This window comes from Molothrus aeneus, chromosome 4 (genome assembly GCF_037042795.1).
Source record: "Molothrus aeneus isolate 106 chromosome 4, BPBGC_Maene_1.0, whole genome shotgun sequence".
NCBI lineage: Eukaryota > Metazoa > Chordata > Aves > Passeriformes > Icteridae > Molothrus > Molothrus aeneus.
In genome coordinates, this window is record NC_089649.1 from 40,576,513 (window position 1) to 40,591,415 (window position 14,903).

General features: G+C 39.5%; 1 protein-coding gene across 1 annotated transcript in view; it reads left to right on the forward strand.

The window, feature by feature from the left end:
• The window catches only part of TENM3 (teneurin transmembrane protein 3), a 1,295,372-nt gene that overhangs the window by 1,254,756 nt on the left and 25,713 nt on the right, over positions 1-14,903 (forward strand). Inside the window, exons 34-36 of the mRNA XM_066548306.1 lie at positions 2,675-2,907; positions 3,501-3,655; positions 4,509-5,383. Coding sequence (XP_066404403.1) covers positions 2,675-2,907; positions 3,501-3,655; positions 4,509-5,383 — 1,263 coding nt within the window. The remainder of the gene's footprint in view (positions 1-2,674; positions 2,908-3,500; positions 3,656-4,508; positions 5,384-14,903) is intronic.

The following is a 14,903-nucleotide window of genomic DNA, read 5'->3' on the forward strand; positions in this document are numbered from 1 at the left end:
TATACATGGAGAATAGTCCAGGTGATCTGACAGCTGAAGAATAAAAAAATTGGCCTAATCAAGATAAAAGCAAAGAGAAATAGATAGTTACAGCTTTGTATATGTGTGTGTGCACACTTTCAATTCAAAGCACTTACTATTATTCAGCATAGACAGAAAAAGTTAATTTTTAGACATTTGTCTTTACAGGAGCCAGTGTGGGTACGTAAGTCCATGTTTTGCAGGCTGCTGAAAGTGATTAGGCAATACTGAATGAGTCAATAAGTCACGGGCTGGGGATTTAATTTCTTTGCATTTGTTGTTATTGGTAGAAGGCAGAAGCTTAATTTCATTTCAGGGTACAATGAAATTGCATAAACTCTGCAGCTTTCCAGCTGCTGGCTGCTTATCCCTGTACTATTTTTGTGATCTGCATAGTGCTCATGGATATTTTTTGGCTAGAAAACAAATGTAGTTTTCACTTGACAGTTATTCAGTTCCTCAAATTGTGCCTTTCTCCCATCAATTATTGGGGGTTTCTATTGGCTAAAGCCTCCTTGGCTGTGCAACCTTCACCTGAAAAGAAATGCTGAGGTTAAGCCTGTTGTATCAGCTCAGAAAGGAGCCATTAGACATCTACATATGGCAAGTTGGAGAGTTTCTGTTGATTCAGTAGCAATATCCTGTACACTTCCACTATTTAGGAATATAAGAAAATACATTTAAATTATCAGGTGATTTCTTTTGGTTTGGTGAGGATACTGTATTTACCATGAGAACTCATCCCCTGATTTCTTTTTTGTTGGAATTAATTAGAATGTACATCTTCATATTAATGAAGAAAAGAGCTTTAAAATTTCTTTTTGGAAATAAATTGTGTTAGGCATAAATTACTTACTTTTTGATTTGATGACTTCTTATTCCAATGGCTGAAAAATATGATTGAGGCAATGTTAGATGGGTTGAAGAGAGGTACTTTGATTTCAGTAGTGTAAGAAAGAACTTTATTTTAAATTACAATGAAATAAAATTTAATTGCACATTTCACATCTTGCAATGTGTTTGTATTTGAAGTGTTTGCAAAGTTTCTTAAAGACCAAAGTAATCATGTAAATGGGTATAATTTAATTTGCAGTCTATGGAGGTATAAATAATTCGTACACTACATAGTGATCATATTAAATGATCACTGCATAAATTAAGGTTTTGAAAATACCTTCCAACTATTTAGTACATTGGCAATAATAGATTTGTAACAGACAGAAATTTAAAGTAAGCCTGCATTTGATTGTTTTCAGACATGCTGTACAACACTCAGTGCAATAGCAGAGCTTTTAAAGAGGTGCTAATCACTGTGTATTTGATTTCATTAGTCTGTTTCACTTGGTTTCATTCATTCTGAACCAACATGTTAAAGTCTTAAAACCAAATAAAATCCTATTTATGCAACACATTATTTTCTGTTTTGTAATTGGATGGCTATAAAAATCTGTCCCTGCTAAAAGACATAATTTGTTCACAAGTTGTTCCTGTTGGTCTCTGTTGCATTTTCCAAGTGGCAGTACATAAAAATGTGTTACATTAGCACAGTTACGTATTTACCAAACGTGAAGTGTAGCATTCTGTGAACAGATGTTTGGCTACCACCAGACTGGTAGATCTGTTTAAGCAGCACTTTTGCAAACATCAGAAGTGACTGTTCTGACACTCTGTTTCAATCCATGAGGGGAGCATCTGAAATTACCTCATGTATTTACATGACCTTATTTCTGCTCTTCATGCCATAAATTAGGTCAGGAATCCCAACTGCAGTGGGTTAAGTTTCTACATCATAATATATCAACACAAAAGGTAATCTCCAGGGCTGTTTTTTTCACCAGCAGGGAAGAAAAGACAGTAATTCTCAATTATGTGGCACCAGAGGAGAGGCAAAATGTACGGTTCTGGGAAAATGGTTAGCAATATATATTTTCACTGTAATAAAGACTGTGCTGGCATAGTTAGCGGTTTTCTGCCAATGTGTACAGTTATTTGAAATATGACTCTGACTTAAGAAGAATGGAAGAGCTCTGCTTGGTCTCTGGTGGAAGAGATGACGTTTCATAATGTGTTAAATCATGCACATCGTGCATTTGAAAGCAGTGGATTAAACAAATATTTATGAATTATGTCTTATCTCTTTCCTGTGAACTCATCATTCAAACTCTGTCTTATCTGTTCACGAATTACATAAACCATGAACCCCAGCAGCCTTGTATAAATTATAATAAAACAGATAGGATAATACCAACAAAGTGTAAGTGAGGCCTGGGCTCCTGCTGCAAAATTTGGAACTAGATCAAGGTTCCCAGAACTCTCAGAAGGTTTTAAACTCCAGTATTTTGATTTGGCCTATTAGAGACACATTTGCAGTCTCTAATGAGAGAGCCTGAACTGGCCTGAGAGCATTAAAGACAAAATGGACCATCTTTCCCTAGAGGATTAATCTAGATGGGGCTGTCTGTGACACAGATGAGAAATGTGGACCAAAACCATTTTGGGGCTGTGACCTGTGCTACCTGTGCATGGAGCATCACCATTGACTTTAACTCTGTCTGCATAACTGCACACTCGTAGGAACTAAACTGTTTTCTCCTTGATCCACTGTTAGCTGCAATTAACTACAGCATATGCAATGTGTTATTCCATTTTGCAGCAACAACCCAGCTCACAGATACTACCTGGCAACTGACCCCGTGACAGGAGATTTGTACGTTTCCGACACAAACACACGCAGGATTTACCGGCCCAAGTCGCTCACGGGGGCAAAAGACCTGACCAAAAATGTTGAGGTCATAGGAGGAACAGGGGAGCAGTGCCTGCCCTTCGATGAGGCAAGGTGTGGTGATGGAGGCAAGGCGGTGGAGGCAACTCTCATGAGCCCTAAAGGTAAAAAGAGCTCTCCCTCTGTAACATTCAGAATAATACAGAAGTTCAGAGCTGGGGGCATGATTGTGTTTAATTACTCAATTCAATAGTTGGCTCAAAAAATTGGGGATTTGAGTAATTTTTTTACAAGTAGAAAGTCTATAGAGGAAGAGAGCTACAGGGGACTGATTTTTTTTAAATCAATTAGGGTTGATTTTTTAGGAAGTATTTGGCTTGAGTGGTTATTGAGCATTTTTAAACACTCAATAAGAGCATTTAGATTATGTGTTTGGCAGGCAGCAGTGAATATCTAAAATGAGCATTGCTTTTGGTTCCATTTATTCCATGTTTAAAGTTAACTTAAAAGCTAGACCCTTCCACACAAAAGCAATTGAACAGCAAATGTAATCAACAGTAGTAGATTTCATGCTGAATACTGGTTTGTCATGCAAAATACATTAACAAGCTGTATCACTACCTGCTCCCTGAGACCAGATTTTCTGCCTACAATTTCTACTAGATACATGCTACCTATACCCTTAGTTGTGGAAAATATATTCACTGGTAGTACAACAAAAAAAAAAACAAACTAATTTTTATTTGCTTCACTGAAGGAATAGCAATAGACAAGAATGGGTTAATCTACTTTGTTGATGGGACCATGATCAGAAAAGTGGATCAGAATGGAATAATATCGACATTGCTTGGCTCCAATGACCTTACCTCAGCACGACCTCTAACCTGTGATACCAGCATGCACATCAGCCAGGTACTTTTCAGTTGCTGCTACTTTGGAAAGCTGAGCTGATGATAGAAACTGAGATGCAGCTTTTGAGCCCCTTAAAATAAAAATGAGTGGAGTGTGATGGATATTTAACAGCAGGTTTGGGGGAGAAAGCAACCTGTTCCACGGGCATGAATTGCACTGTATTCTCTTAGCTATAAATGCTGCTGTATTCAATTTTTCTGCCCATAAACTTCAGTTTGGTTTAGAACAGCAAAACTATCAGCAGGAAACATTAAGCCTGGTAGTAAATACTGGGAGAATGGCATATCTGTTAGAACTATCTTGGCATGTTGATGTTTTCTGAATTGCTGACATCCTTAGCCTACTAGAGTGAATGAAAGGATTTACACAAACCCCCTGTATTTTTCTATTTTTATTAAAAACTTGTGTAGGTACGAAGGGACATGTCACATGTCAGTAGTAGTATGTTCCAAAAATGGAGTACAGTGTTTCATAATCTGGAAGGTAGTACATTATTTTTGCTACTACAAGAATAAAGATCAAAACTGTTGGCAAGTATTTAGACATCAATATTTGTCTCTATAGTTCTGCATTTGTGATGCAGAAAAGTATTGCATTTATTGGAGGGGAAACTCAGCCTGTATTATAGTTTCAATGCAACTGGCTTTCTTTTTAATAAACTGGATGCCTGAATATTGTTCCCCTTGCCTTCCTGAAAACTTTAGTTTGCTGCATGTATTCATGCAAGTTCTTCAGTTGTGATTGCTTACAGCAGATGGAAAATATCCTTACATCAGTGTCTAAAACTGAAGGTTAATTAATTCATTTTATCTGCACTGATTAGCTGTTTAACAAAACACTTCTATTTGTTTAGGTTCGTCTGGAATGGCCTACAGATTTAGCTATCAACCCAATGGATAACTCCATTTATGTGTTGGATAACAACGTGGTTCTGCAGATCACGGAGAACCGCCAGGTGCGCATTGCTGCGGGGCGGCCGATGCACTGCCAGGTGCCCGGCGTGGAGTACGCGGTGGGCAAGCACGCCGTCCAGACCACGCTGGAGTCGGCCACCGCCATCGCCGTGTCCTACAGCGGCGTGCTCTACATCACAGAAACTGACGAGAAAAAGATAAACAGGATAAGGCAGGTCACAACTGATGGAGAGATCTCTTTAGTTGCTGGAATACCCTCGGAGTGTGATTGCAAAAATGATGTTAACTGTGACTGCTACCAAAATGGAGATGGCTATGCTAAAGATGCCAAACTCAATGCCCCTTCCTCCTTAGCTGTGTCTCCAGATGGCACCCTGTATATTGCTGACCTGGGAAACATTAGGATACGGGCTGTGTCAAAGAACAAACCCTTAATGAATTCAATGAACTTCTATGAAGTTGCTTCTCCAACTGACCAAGAGCTGTATATTTTTGATGTCAATGGTACCCACCAGTACACTGTGAGTTTAGTCACCGGGGACTACCTGTACAACTTCAGCTACAGCAATGACAATGATATTACTGCCGTGACGGACAGCAACGGGAATACCCTTCGGATCAGGCGGGATCCCAACCGAATGCCAGTAAGAGTGGTCTCTCCTGATAACCAAGTCATCTGGCTGACCATAGGCACCAATGGGTGTTTGAAAAGCATGACTGCACAAGGGCAGGAGCTGGTCTTATTTACCTACCATGGCAACAGTGGACTTCTGGCAACTAAAAGCGATGAGACTGGATGGACCACTTTTTTTGAGTAAGTACATAAAAAAAAGTCAGATGCCTTATAGTTTTATTGAGTTCTAAGGACCATTTGAAATGTTTCTGGGTGAAGTAACTGTAAAGTTGACCCTTGATAGCAAAAAGCACAGAAAGATACCTTTAATTTCCCATGCTGTCTTCCTCTGTCTTACTTGTCTGACTTCTTCTGAACATTGGGTCTGAATAATTTTGAATTCATTATTTTGAACTTCAGTTTTATATATTGAAATAATAGTGAGACAACATTTCACTCTTGTCAAGAAATTTGTAACTCAGACAACCATGGGTTTGTAGATTTGCATCAAAAACTAGATTTTCATCCCACTTGCTCATTAGATTGACATTCTTCTGCTGCAAATACTGACAAGAAATTTGTCTTTGCTGCTCCATTTTTTTTTTAAGCAAAAGCATTTCTGCATGTTCTTTTGCCCAAAAATAACGTCTGGGTGGGTTGTAAAAGGTTGTGTTTCACTTAGTGGAGGGTATGCAGGAAGGATCTCCTGGACAGCACAGCAGGCTTTAACACAGGTGAACCCAGTTGGAGGAAGCTGAGAAAAGAAATGTGTGCAATGGGGGAACCATCATTCCTGTAGGAATAAACTGAAAACACAGAAGCCACCAGCACCGTGTCATGTACAGGTGCTAGCACAACAGCAAGAGGTATTACTGGAATGGTAGGACTTGTAATTTTACCAACCTCAGGAAAAATCTTTTCAGTTAATTGCTTTAGCCTGTGTTACACTCATTAAGTCATCAATGCCTGTTCATAACAGAGAGATTAGCAAAGCATTTTACAGAATCTTCAATTCTATTGACTAAGGAAGATTGTGACAATTTATAGATAAACTAGTAGAACCAGAGAATTCACATACAAGCTTTATCAGTAACTTCATCTCCAAATGATCTGAACTGCCAACTGAATACACTAAGCAAACATAATAAAATTACAGCTTAAAACAGAAACCATTATTTCAGAAAAGGTCAATGTAGAATTAACACAGATTTTTTTCAGTTGTCTCTGCCAGTTGGAAAAATATGTCTATTTTTAACTCACAGGAAAGACACGATGAGGTTGGGTAAGAAGGTATGTATGAAGGAGTGGATGATGTAGTGTTGGTGTGATAAGTAAAACTGTTAAGAGGCCTCTAGTTGAACTATTCAGGATTACAAAGGGCATCATGAAAATTCAGTAAGTCCCTCTTCTTTTTATTTCCCCCTCTTCTTTTCTCATATCTTTATGATGAAATGCAGTAGCAACTGCTGCCAAGGTCAGGGCTTAAAAAAAAGCTTTCAATTCAACACACATGATAAAGAAAATAAAGTGGCAGTGTCAGGCAGTGGCAGCAAAGCCAAACATCTGTGTTCTGAGATAACTTCATATTTCTGTCAGTGTACATTTGGCTGAGACAGTGTGCAGGAGGACTCTGAGCACCTGTATCTACTCTCCAGCCTTCACAGATGCCCATCAGAGACACAAGAGCAGCAGGTGCTGCTTCACTGCATATTGTGTCCTGAAGTGGAGACAGGGCTAGGAATGCTGATCCCTGACAAAGACAGCAGGTGGGATGGTACTGCTGCCAGTTTTAAGGTATTCGCACAATAATCTGTAAATTGGCAGGGCTTTGGTAGCGGGCACCTTCCCAAAGCATTAGCACACATCTGTAACATTTAATTGTGCTTTGGTGCATCCGCTGGGGATCTTTTTAGGTCCTGCCAAGAGGACACAGAAGCACAGCGAGGATACACAGAGGAATGAGAAAGTGTTTGATTGGCAGGGCAAGTGTTCTCCTCCTCTTGAGTTAGCCCTGTCCTGTCTGCTGAGAGACCAAAGCACAGCATTAGGTGGGCTGGGAGTAGCCATCCATTTCCACAGAGAGTAAAGTCAGTGTTGAACTGTGACAGACACAGCCACTTGTTTCCCATAGGCAAGTTGGGCAAGACAGTCAGTTTGGGGGACAGTGAAGTCCTGTACAGAAATGAAGGCATCTGCTGGGTACAGCAGGCACTTTTAATCATGCTGACATTCACACTGGCTAATTGAGGACCTAGAGTTTTAATCAGGGCAGTAATTTCTCACCATGTTGGCTGTAGTTTCTGTGTAGCCTGCTGTGGTGTACTGCCGTAGCTGGTGGCTCCTGAATGTATCTTAATGGCGTCTGCCTGATCACAAAAAAACTGGATATTATATTCTCTATTCAGTGGGTGATGGGTCTGTCGTTTTCATGATGGGGAGAATTTAGGGTGCTGTGTGTCATGAAGTACACAGCTATTTCCTGACTCTGCAAATAGCCATCTTTCACACCTGATCTGCTTTCATGCAGACTTTCTGGTCTGAGTTAGGTTATGTCCAGCTGACTTACAGAGAGCCCAAAGGGCAGGCTATTCCCCTCAGTAACTATTAGGATTATTTGCAAGCTGCTGCTTATGCACTTCCTAAACAATTACCTCCAACCAATGTCTCGTTAGAATTCCCAAGCTGAAGTAATTCTAGAGAAAGCTAGGCAATTTCACTCACCCAAATTTGCAAGTGTATGAGGCTTTTGCAGAAGCAAAGATATTTATCACCTCCCTGTAGCCATGGTGAAGCAGTAATCTGTTTAATTGCAACAAGGAAGATTCAGATCAGACATTTGGAGGAGCTTCATGGTGAAGATTTTGGAGCCCTGGAGCAGACAACAATGATAGTGACCCCTTGCCCTTCATAGACTGTCTTTAAAAACAGATCAGACATCTTTCAGGACCAATGCAGGAAGAACAGATCCTGCCCTGGGGTAGAGGTTGGACTGCGTGACCTCTCAAGGTCCCTTCCAGTAATGTTTTCTATGATGCTCTGTACAAGTTAAAACCAAAACTAAAAAATTGTACTGATTATGTAAAGCCACAGGGAATAAGGGGCAGGAGGAAGGCACTGTGTTACTTTTCATGCCAAAACAGCATTCTTAAAAACATCCATCAGTCATCATAGCTGCTTGCTTCTTTTGAACATAAAATCCCCATGCACCAAATCTATGTCTGTATATTTCCCTTTTGAAGGAAAAAATAATTGTGAACACAAGTCTTTAGCCATTTTTTATTATAAGCTCAAGTATAATTGTGACTTTTTGTTGCTCATGATTTGTAACATTAAATCTGACAATGATGGATTTGAGAGGTTTCTGCTACAACCAAAAGAAATGGAGCCCGTGAATTATCACAGAAGAGCAACTCAGGAATAGCTTGGTTAACTATTCTCCTGTGCAAGTCTGGTTGTGTAAGTGGAGCATGGATCCAAATAACTTATTTCAGCTGGGTTCTCAGTGGTTTGAAAGCAGGTTTATGAAAATTATTCAGTCTTTCTTTTTTCCTTTTCAGAACAAAGGGGAAATATTTGCAAAAACATTTCATCCCAAAAATTGGCAGTCACTGCTCTGGCACATACTAAAGCATTTGGTCTTGTTTCTTTTCATGGCTTTTTTCCACAGTTTAAATCACACTAATATCAGATCCAGAAAAAATTTACTTTTTTATTTATTTTAGCCTGGACACAAATTAATCTATAGTTTATTTTTTTAGTCTCTTCTTTCCCTGAAGAAGGGAAGGACTGACACACAATAAATGTTTTTTTACATTCTTTTTTGTTTTTACAGTGAAATTGTAAGTACTAGCTTGAATTACTTAGGATATCATATAATCTGTTTTCTTTGTTTACAGACTTGGGGGATTTTTAATATCTTTATGGCAAAATGGACTTGTAAATTTCTATTTTGCTAAGGGTTTTAGTGTACTGATCAAAACTGACACCTTAAATTTCAGGAATGTGTACTTTTTTCAAAGCATTGTTGCTCAAATTCATAGTAACTGTTACCTGTTTTTAGAGGTCCAAAAACTTGCTGAATAAAAATTATGTTAACAGAGCATTTACAGAAATGATTGAAAATGCATGCATACTAAAAAACCAGTGGAGCCATATCAAGCTAAAAGCTGCCCAGATTAGGTTTTATAATGAAATTATAGTATTAAACAAGGTATAAAAGTAATCAGCCTAATCAAATTCTCTTACAAAATTCTGAGATATCTGAGCTGGAAACTATTAACTATAACTGCATATTATGTATGCATAATGTGAACATTTAAACAGATAAATCTTAAAAGTTAAACTAATTATCTGCATATTAGCATTTTGGAAGTGACACTTCCTAGCTAGCCTGTATGGCATTATTTCTATGCAGCAGTTTCCATTGTGACTTTACATACAGAAAGCTAAGCCAGGTGCTTACAAAATACGAAAAGAGCATTTTCTCTTGACCTAGGTTTTGAAATACTAGAAGCAAATGCCTAAAAAGCCGTGCAGGTGCCCCTGTGCAATGGCCCGGCCGTGCCAGCCTGTGGCTGCTCTGTGCTCCCTGGGTTGTGTGAGGAGCTGGCAGAGGCTGCTGTGGCAGGAAGGATCCCTCCAGGACAAGCAGCCAGGGAGGACCCTCCAGGACAAGCAGCCAGGGAGGATCCCTCCAGGACAAGCAGCCAGGGCAGCTGAAGGGAAGGACTCCGTGTCTGTGTGAAACGGTGCCCGTCTGGCACAGACACGGAGTCCTTCCCTTCAGCTGCTCTGGAACTGATCCTGCTCAGCCCAGTCGTGGGTGCCTGGGATCTGTCCCTTTGTCCCGGCTGCTTCTGCAGGCTCCTCTGTAAAAATACAGGTGCTCCTTCCCCCTCAAGTTCTTCTGGAAGGTTCAGGTTGCTTGTGCTCTCCTTAGACATGAAGTAATCCCAGCAGCCACTGTTCCTTGTCTCTTTTCAACTTTCTCATATTTTTCTTCCTCTTCTTTTAGAAGCAGTATCAGCAGGCAGAGATCTGTTCCAGACTAAGATGGCTCCTCCTCTCTGAAAATCCACTGCCTTTCTTCCATTATTCCATTTTGCTCTCCAGACCTCCTACTACGTTTCCTTACTTTCTTACCTTGTATCTTGCTCCTTTCCATGTCTCCCATTATTTCCCTAAGGTGTGTTTGACTTTCCTATTTTTCCTTTCCCAGCAGTGAATTTCTTTGCAGTCTCCTGTTGTATCTCTTGGCAGTCCATCCAATGTCTCCCCTGACACTTCATGCCCTGAGCTCATTTGTCTTCTCCTTCCCCTCCTCGCCCTCCCACTCAATCCTTGTCTTCAAGGCAACAGGAAGCAAAAAGAGTGACATTAGCAAGCAGAGTTCTTACAAGTTTACTTTGCTCCCACAGTTAAATTAACGAGCTTTCCAGCTATTTTGGAAAGGTGGTGAAATCATGCAGAATGTGAAATCCTTACAGTAATTTATGGACTCTAGAGAATCGCAAGCAAAAATCTCTTTTCACTGTATGCTGCAGAGTTTGCATATTATGCTTTTATTAGCAATGCATTCAGTGCTGTGGTTTCCCTAAAACTCTGTGATAGGGAGTCAGATATTGCCTCTGGCTTGGACTTGTTTAGTTTCCCCAAGTACCAGGCACATCATCTGTAACTGTCAACAGTTGGCAACAGAGAATAGAGTGTTTTGCAGTTTTTCTTTTGCTTCATCTTAATGCATTGCCTGTGGAGTCTGACTTGGAAATAGTGAAATTTGGCTATGGAAAAGTCTATGGAACTTATGCTGAAATGCAAGTATTTGATTTGATCAGATTAAAATTATACCCTAATAGTAGTGTCAGCTGACTTGCACTTTTACTGTATATTAAGAGGTTCAAAATTCAGTTTTCATAATTACTATTTCTGTACCATTTCAGGTAACATTTGTGGGGGGTTATTTTCCTGCAATATTTGTGTTTCTATTTGTGTTCATTTTTCTGTCCTATTTATACTTCAGTACTATGAGTATCTAAAAATGCCTATGGTTCTTGTTACTTTCAGTTTTGGGACTTTCATTCTAATTTGATTCTGCTTTCTTAGAAATACCAGAACTTTGTACAAAATTCTAATCTGGATTTTTTTTTTAATCACTACTAAACAACACTATCTGAATGTCCTTGGTATCATAGTGCTTTTTAGGTATTTTTATCATTTTACTATCAACAACCTTTGGTACCTTCTGCTTTTACTGCTGCTGCTTTTTGCTTCATCAGTGTAAAATATAGTGGCTATAAAATAATTAGCCATATTCATTCAAGCACTTTTGTTTAGCCAGTTATCATGTTCTTGCGTTGACTTCTGTGAAATTACATGAGCCCTTGATTGCAAACTGTGACATACAAGTGCAGTGTCTTTAATCTTCCCATACTATATGTACTCAAGCAACAAAAAACATATTCTCTTCATTCTTAATTGTTTTCAAACTGTCTTTTTTGGGAATATTTTTGAGATGGCCAGTCCTTGCATAAGTGCCTCTGTATCCACATTGCCTGGCACAATGCAGCATGCAATACAGATATTTCTCTCTTACAGCATATTTGCTTCTCCTTCTCTCAATAAGACACAAATTTAAGATCTAGTAGCCATAACCCTCTCTCAACATCTTCACGTAGGCCCATGGAGGCAAGGCTGGCCAGAAGGCAATTAAAACTCTTCCTCTGTATTCAAACAAACTAAGTATGCCCCCTACCCAAAGAGAACTTGTAGGGAAAAATATCAACCTGACATATTTAATTTGGGTTTGTTTTTTTTTTTTTACTTTACACTGAATACATCAGCACTACACAAGTATGTAACTGTTTCATGCAACATGCAATTTCTGAGAGGAACGCAGTGATGGCTGTGCTTGCTGACAGGACTTACCATGTTTCTTCTTAAGATAAATCATTCAATACATTTTTTTAATTTCTATATTCAACTTTAAAGAATAGAGGTTATGTCTCACAGTTTTCTAAATCAGAATTGTAACTCAGCTTTATAGTAGCTGTCATAATACAACATTATATTATTTAGTCTTATAAGACTTGTGCTAATATGGGAGACAAACTTGCTGTTTCAAACTCATCCTGCTTAATAAAAAACCTCCATGTTAAAAATAATCCATTAATACATAACATTAGATATGGATGTGGCATTTTTTAGAGAACTGCAGTTTGTCCCCAGATTGCCCTGATAGCAGTAGTATGTCTCATCTAATAGACCTTTACCCATTTCTTCATTCTTGAATGTTACTCTTTCTTCTTCTTGGAACTAGGCTCCATAATAAAAGCAGACCTGAGAAGCCATTGAATAGATAATAATATCAACATCAGAATGCTGAAGACACATAGCAATATTATTACATGTTACATATATGAAAAAGAAAGAATTGCTTTGATTTCTGTCAAGAAAGTCAGCATGTGATGTCTCTGGTTTAAGAGAGCACTTAGAAGTAAGGATAGTGCTGCAAAATAAGCAGTTTTGTTTGTATTAATGAAATAAATGTCCTGCACTGTCAATCCAGTCAGCTCTGTCCAGGCTTCTGAAAGTATCTGTCTCCCTTCTGGTTTATGAAGGACTCCACAATACCATTTGTTTAGTTATTGACATGCTAATAATCTTGTTCCATGGTAGTTTTCTTTGTCAAACAGAAGTGAGAGAGGCTAGAGTCAAGCCAGCTCACCCTCCTTGACACTCACCTGGCAGGGAACCTGGTGTGGTGAGGGTGCAAGGACAGCTCAGGATCACATGTGAGAAGGCTAATCTCTGTTTTCAGTCATGCTGTATTCAAACATGTCCTCAAGCCCCAGCAAGGGATTTGGTCTTCTTTGCTGTCCCAGTGAGGCCAGACTGATCAGCTCTCTAAAAAGCCTACAAGGGACATGCATATTAAAGTCTTACCTTTAGAGGCCCCCCCAAGAAGGGAAAGTCTCTCACTTCTGAAGCCTGCATTAATTGGGTGTGACTTGTACTCTGAAGGAATAAGGTTGTTATTCTAAATTAACCACAGAACCTGAATCTAACAATTATTGTTTACTATCTTAGTAAAAGATAGTAAACTGCCCTAAAAGAAAAGAAAATACACTCATATAATTTTATTTTCCTGTTACTAAATTTGCTTTTCAAACATAATGTAATTTAATAAGTTGATTTGCCCACTTTTTGTGACCCTGTAAAAACAGCTTTGTGGAGATTTTAAACTTTCAAAATAAAAATAAAATTAAATTAAATCCCCACTCTACCACCAAATAATAATTACAGGGGAAAAGCAACATTACAGCTTATTCTGTGAACAAAATGTCTGGCCAAACAGACCAGCCTTATGTCCTTTTTTCACTAAAGGCCTGCACACTCAGCTCTGACAGTGTAAGCAGACCTTACAGCAAGGAACAATATGTGACACAATGTATATATACACCAACATTTCTCTTAGTTGAAAGGCCATACTCTGGTATTTATATCCACAAGGCACACAGTTTATTTGTGCAGTAATAGATGAGCTAAAAAGGCGGGGGAGGTGACACACAGACAAGGCAGCAGCCCTGAGGTTAGGGAAGCTGCCCACTGGCACACGCTAGCAAACCCAGAATCCTTCCTCTGTGCATCCCACAGGGCTCAGGGGCAGTGAGTTCCCATTACAGGGAAGTTGAAAAGTGAGAGATGAGGGTTAAGGTCTCGTAGATAACAGCCCAGCTACTGTATTTAGTCTCATCTTCATAAGAACGAGCCCCCTTGAATCGCTCCTGAATTGGCTGCACTCAGTTCAGAAGAGTGTGAGCTGTGGAGGCACACCCCTAGCCCTGGGAAGCTGCTTCATCCCTAGCAATGCCTCTCATGTTAGCCCCACAGCCTAACACCCCACTGCTCTCAGTGCACCCCTTCCCCAGGCACATACCCTGGAGCTATTCTTCCTGCTCTTCAGTGGCTTCATTAACACTGCTCATTTGTGTGTTTGTGTGCATGTAGGGTGCATGTCAGATATGAGTTGTGAGAGACTTGGTTTTGTGGCTCCTTATGAGAATATACATGGCAGGTGTTTGCTGCAGCATGGAGGACTGCAGTACCATACAACAGTGAGTGAGAAGTTTGGCAGTATTCTGGCAAAAAGTAAAGCATCCCCAGCATGGTAAATTCATGTATTGCTTCTTTCTCCACAAAGGACTGCTCCCCCAAAATACCTGGTTCCAAATACCTGGAAGTCATTTTGGATTGGGCTGTGAAAGTGGTCAATCTTACACGGCACAAGCACTGAACTGAAGCTTGTTTGTCTGGTCGTGCATTGAAGTGGAAAATGAGCATCAAAACCTTCTCTGTATGAAAGTGAATGAGCTATCATGGGAAAAGGTGTTGATTCATTCCTTTGAGCTCCCTTTCCAACAGACACATTTCCTGCAGTGATTCTCGTTTAGAGTGTGCCTGTTGTTTTGCAGATGAGTTATGGCTGTCAGGAAAGGCCTATTTAAGTGAATTGTTCACGTCTGGTGTGCTGAATGCCGGTTTACAAAAAAAAGACTGAAAACTGTCCTTTTAACATTATGACAAAATAGACACAACAAATAAAAGGCCTCAAGAGCTGCAGTTATAACAGGAGAAGGTGAAAAAAGAAATTGCCAATCACTTTCCAGCTGAGGAAATCTCTTCATTAAACCCGGACTAAAAAATTCGTCCTGACCACATTGCT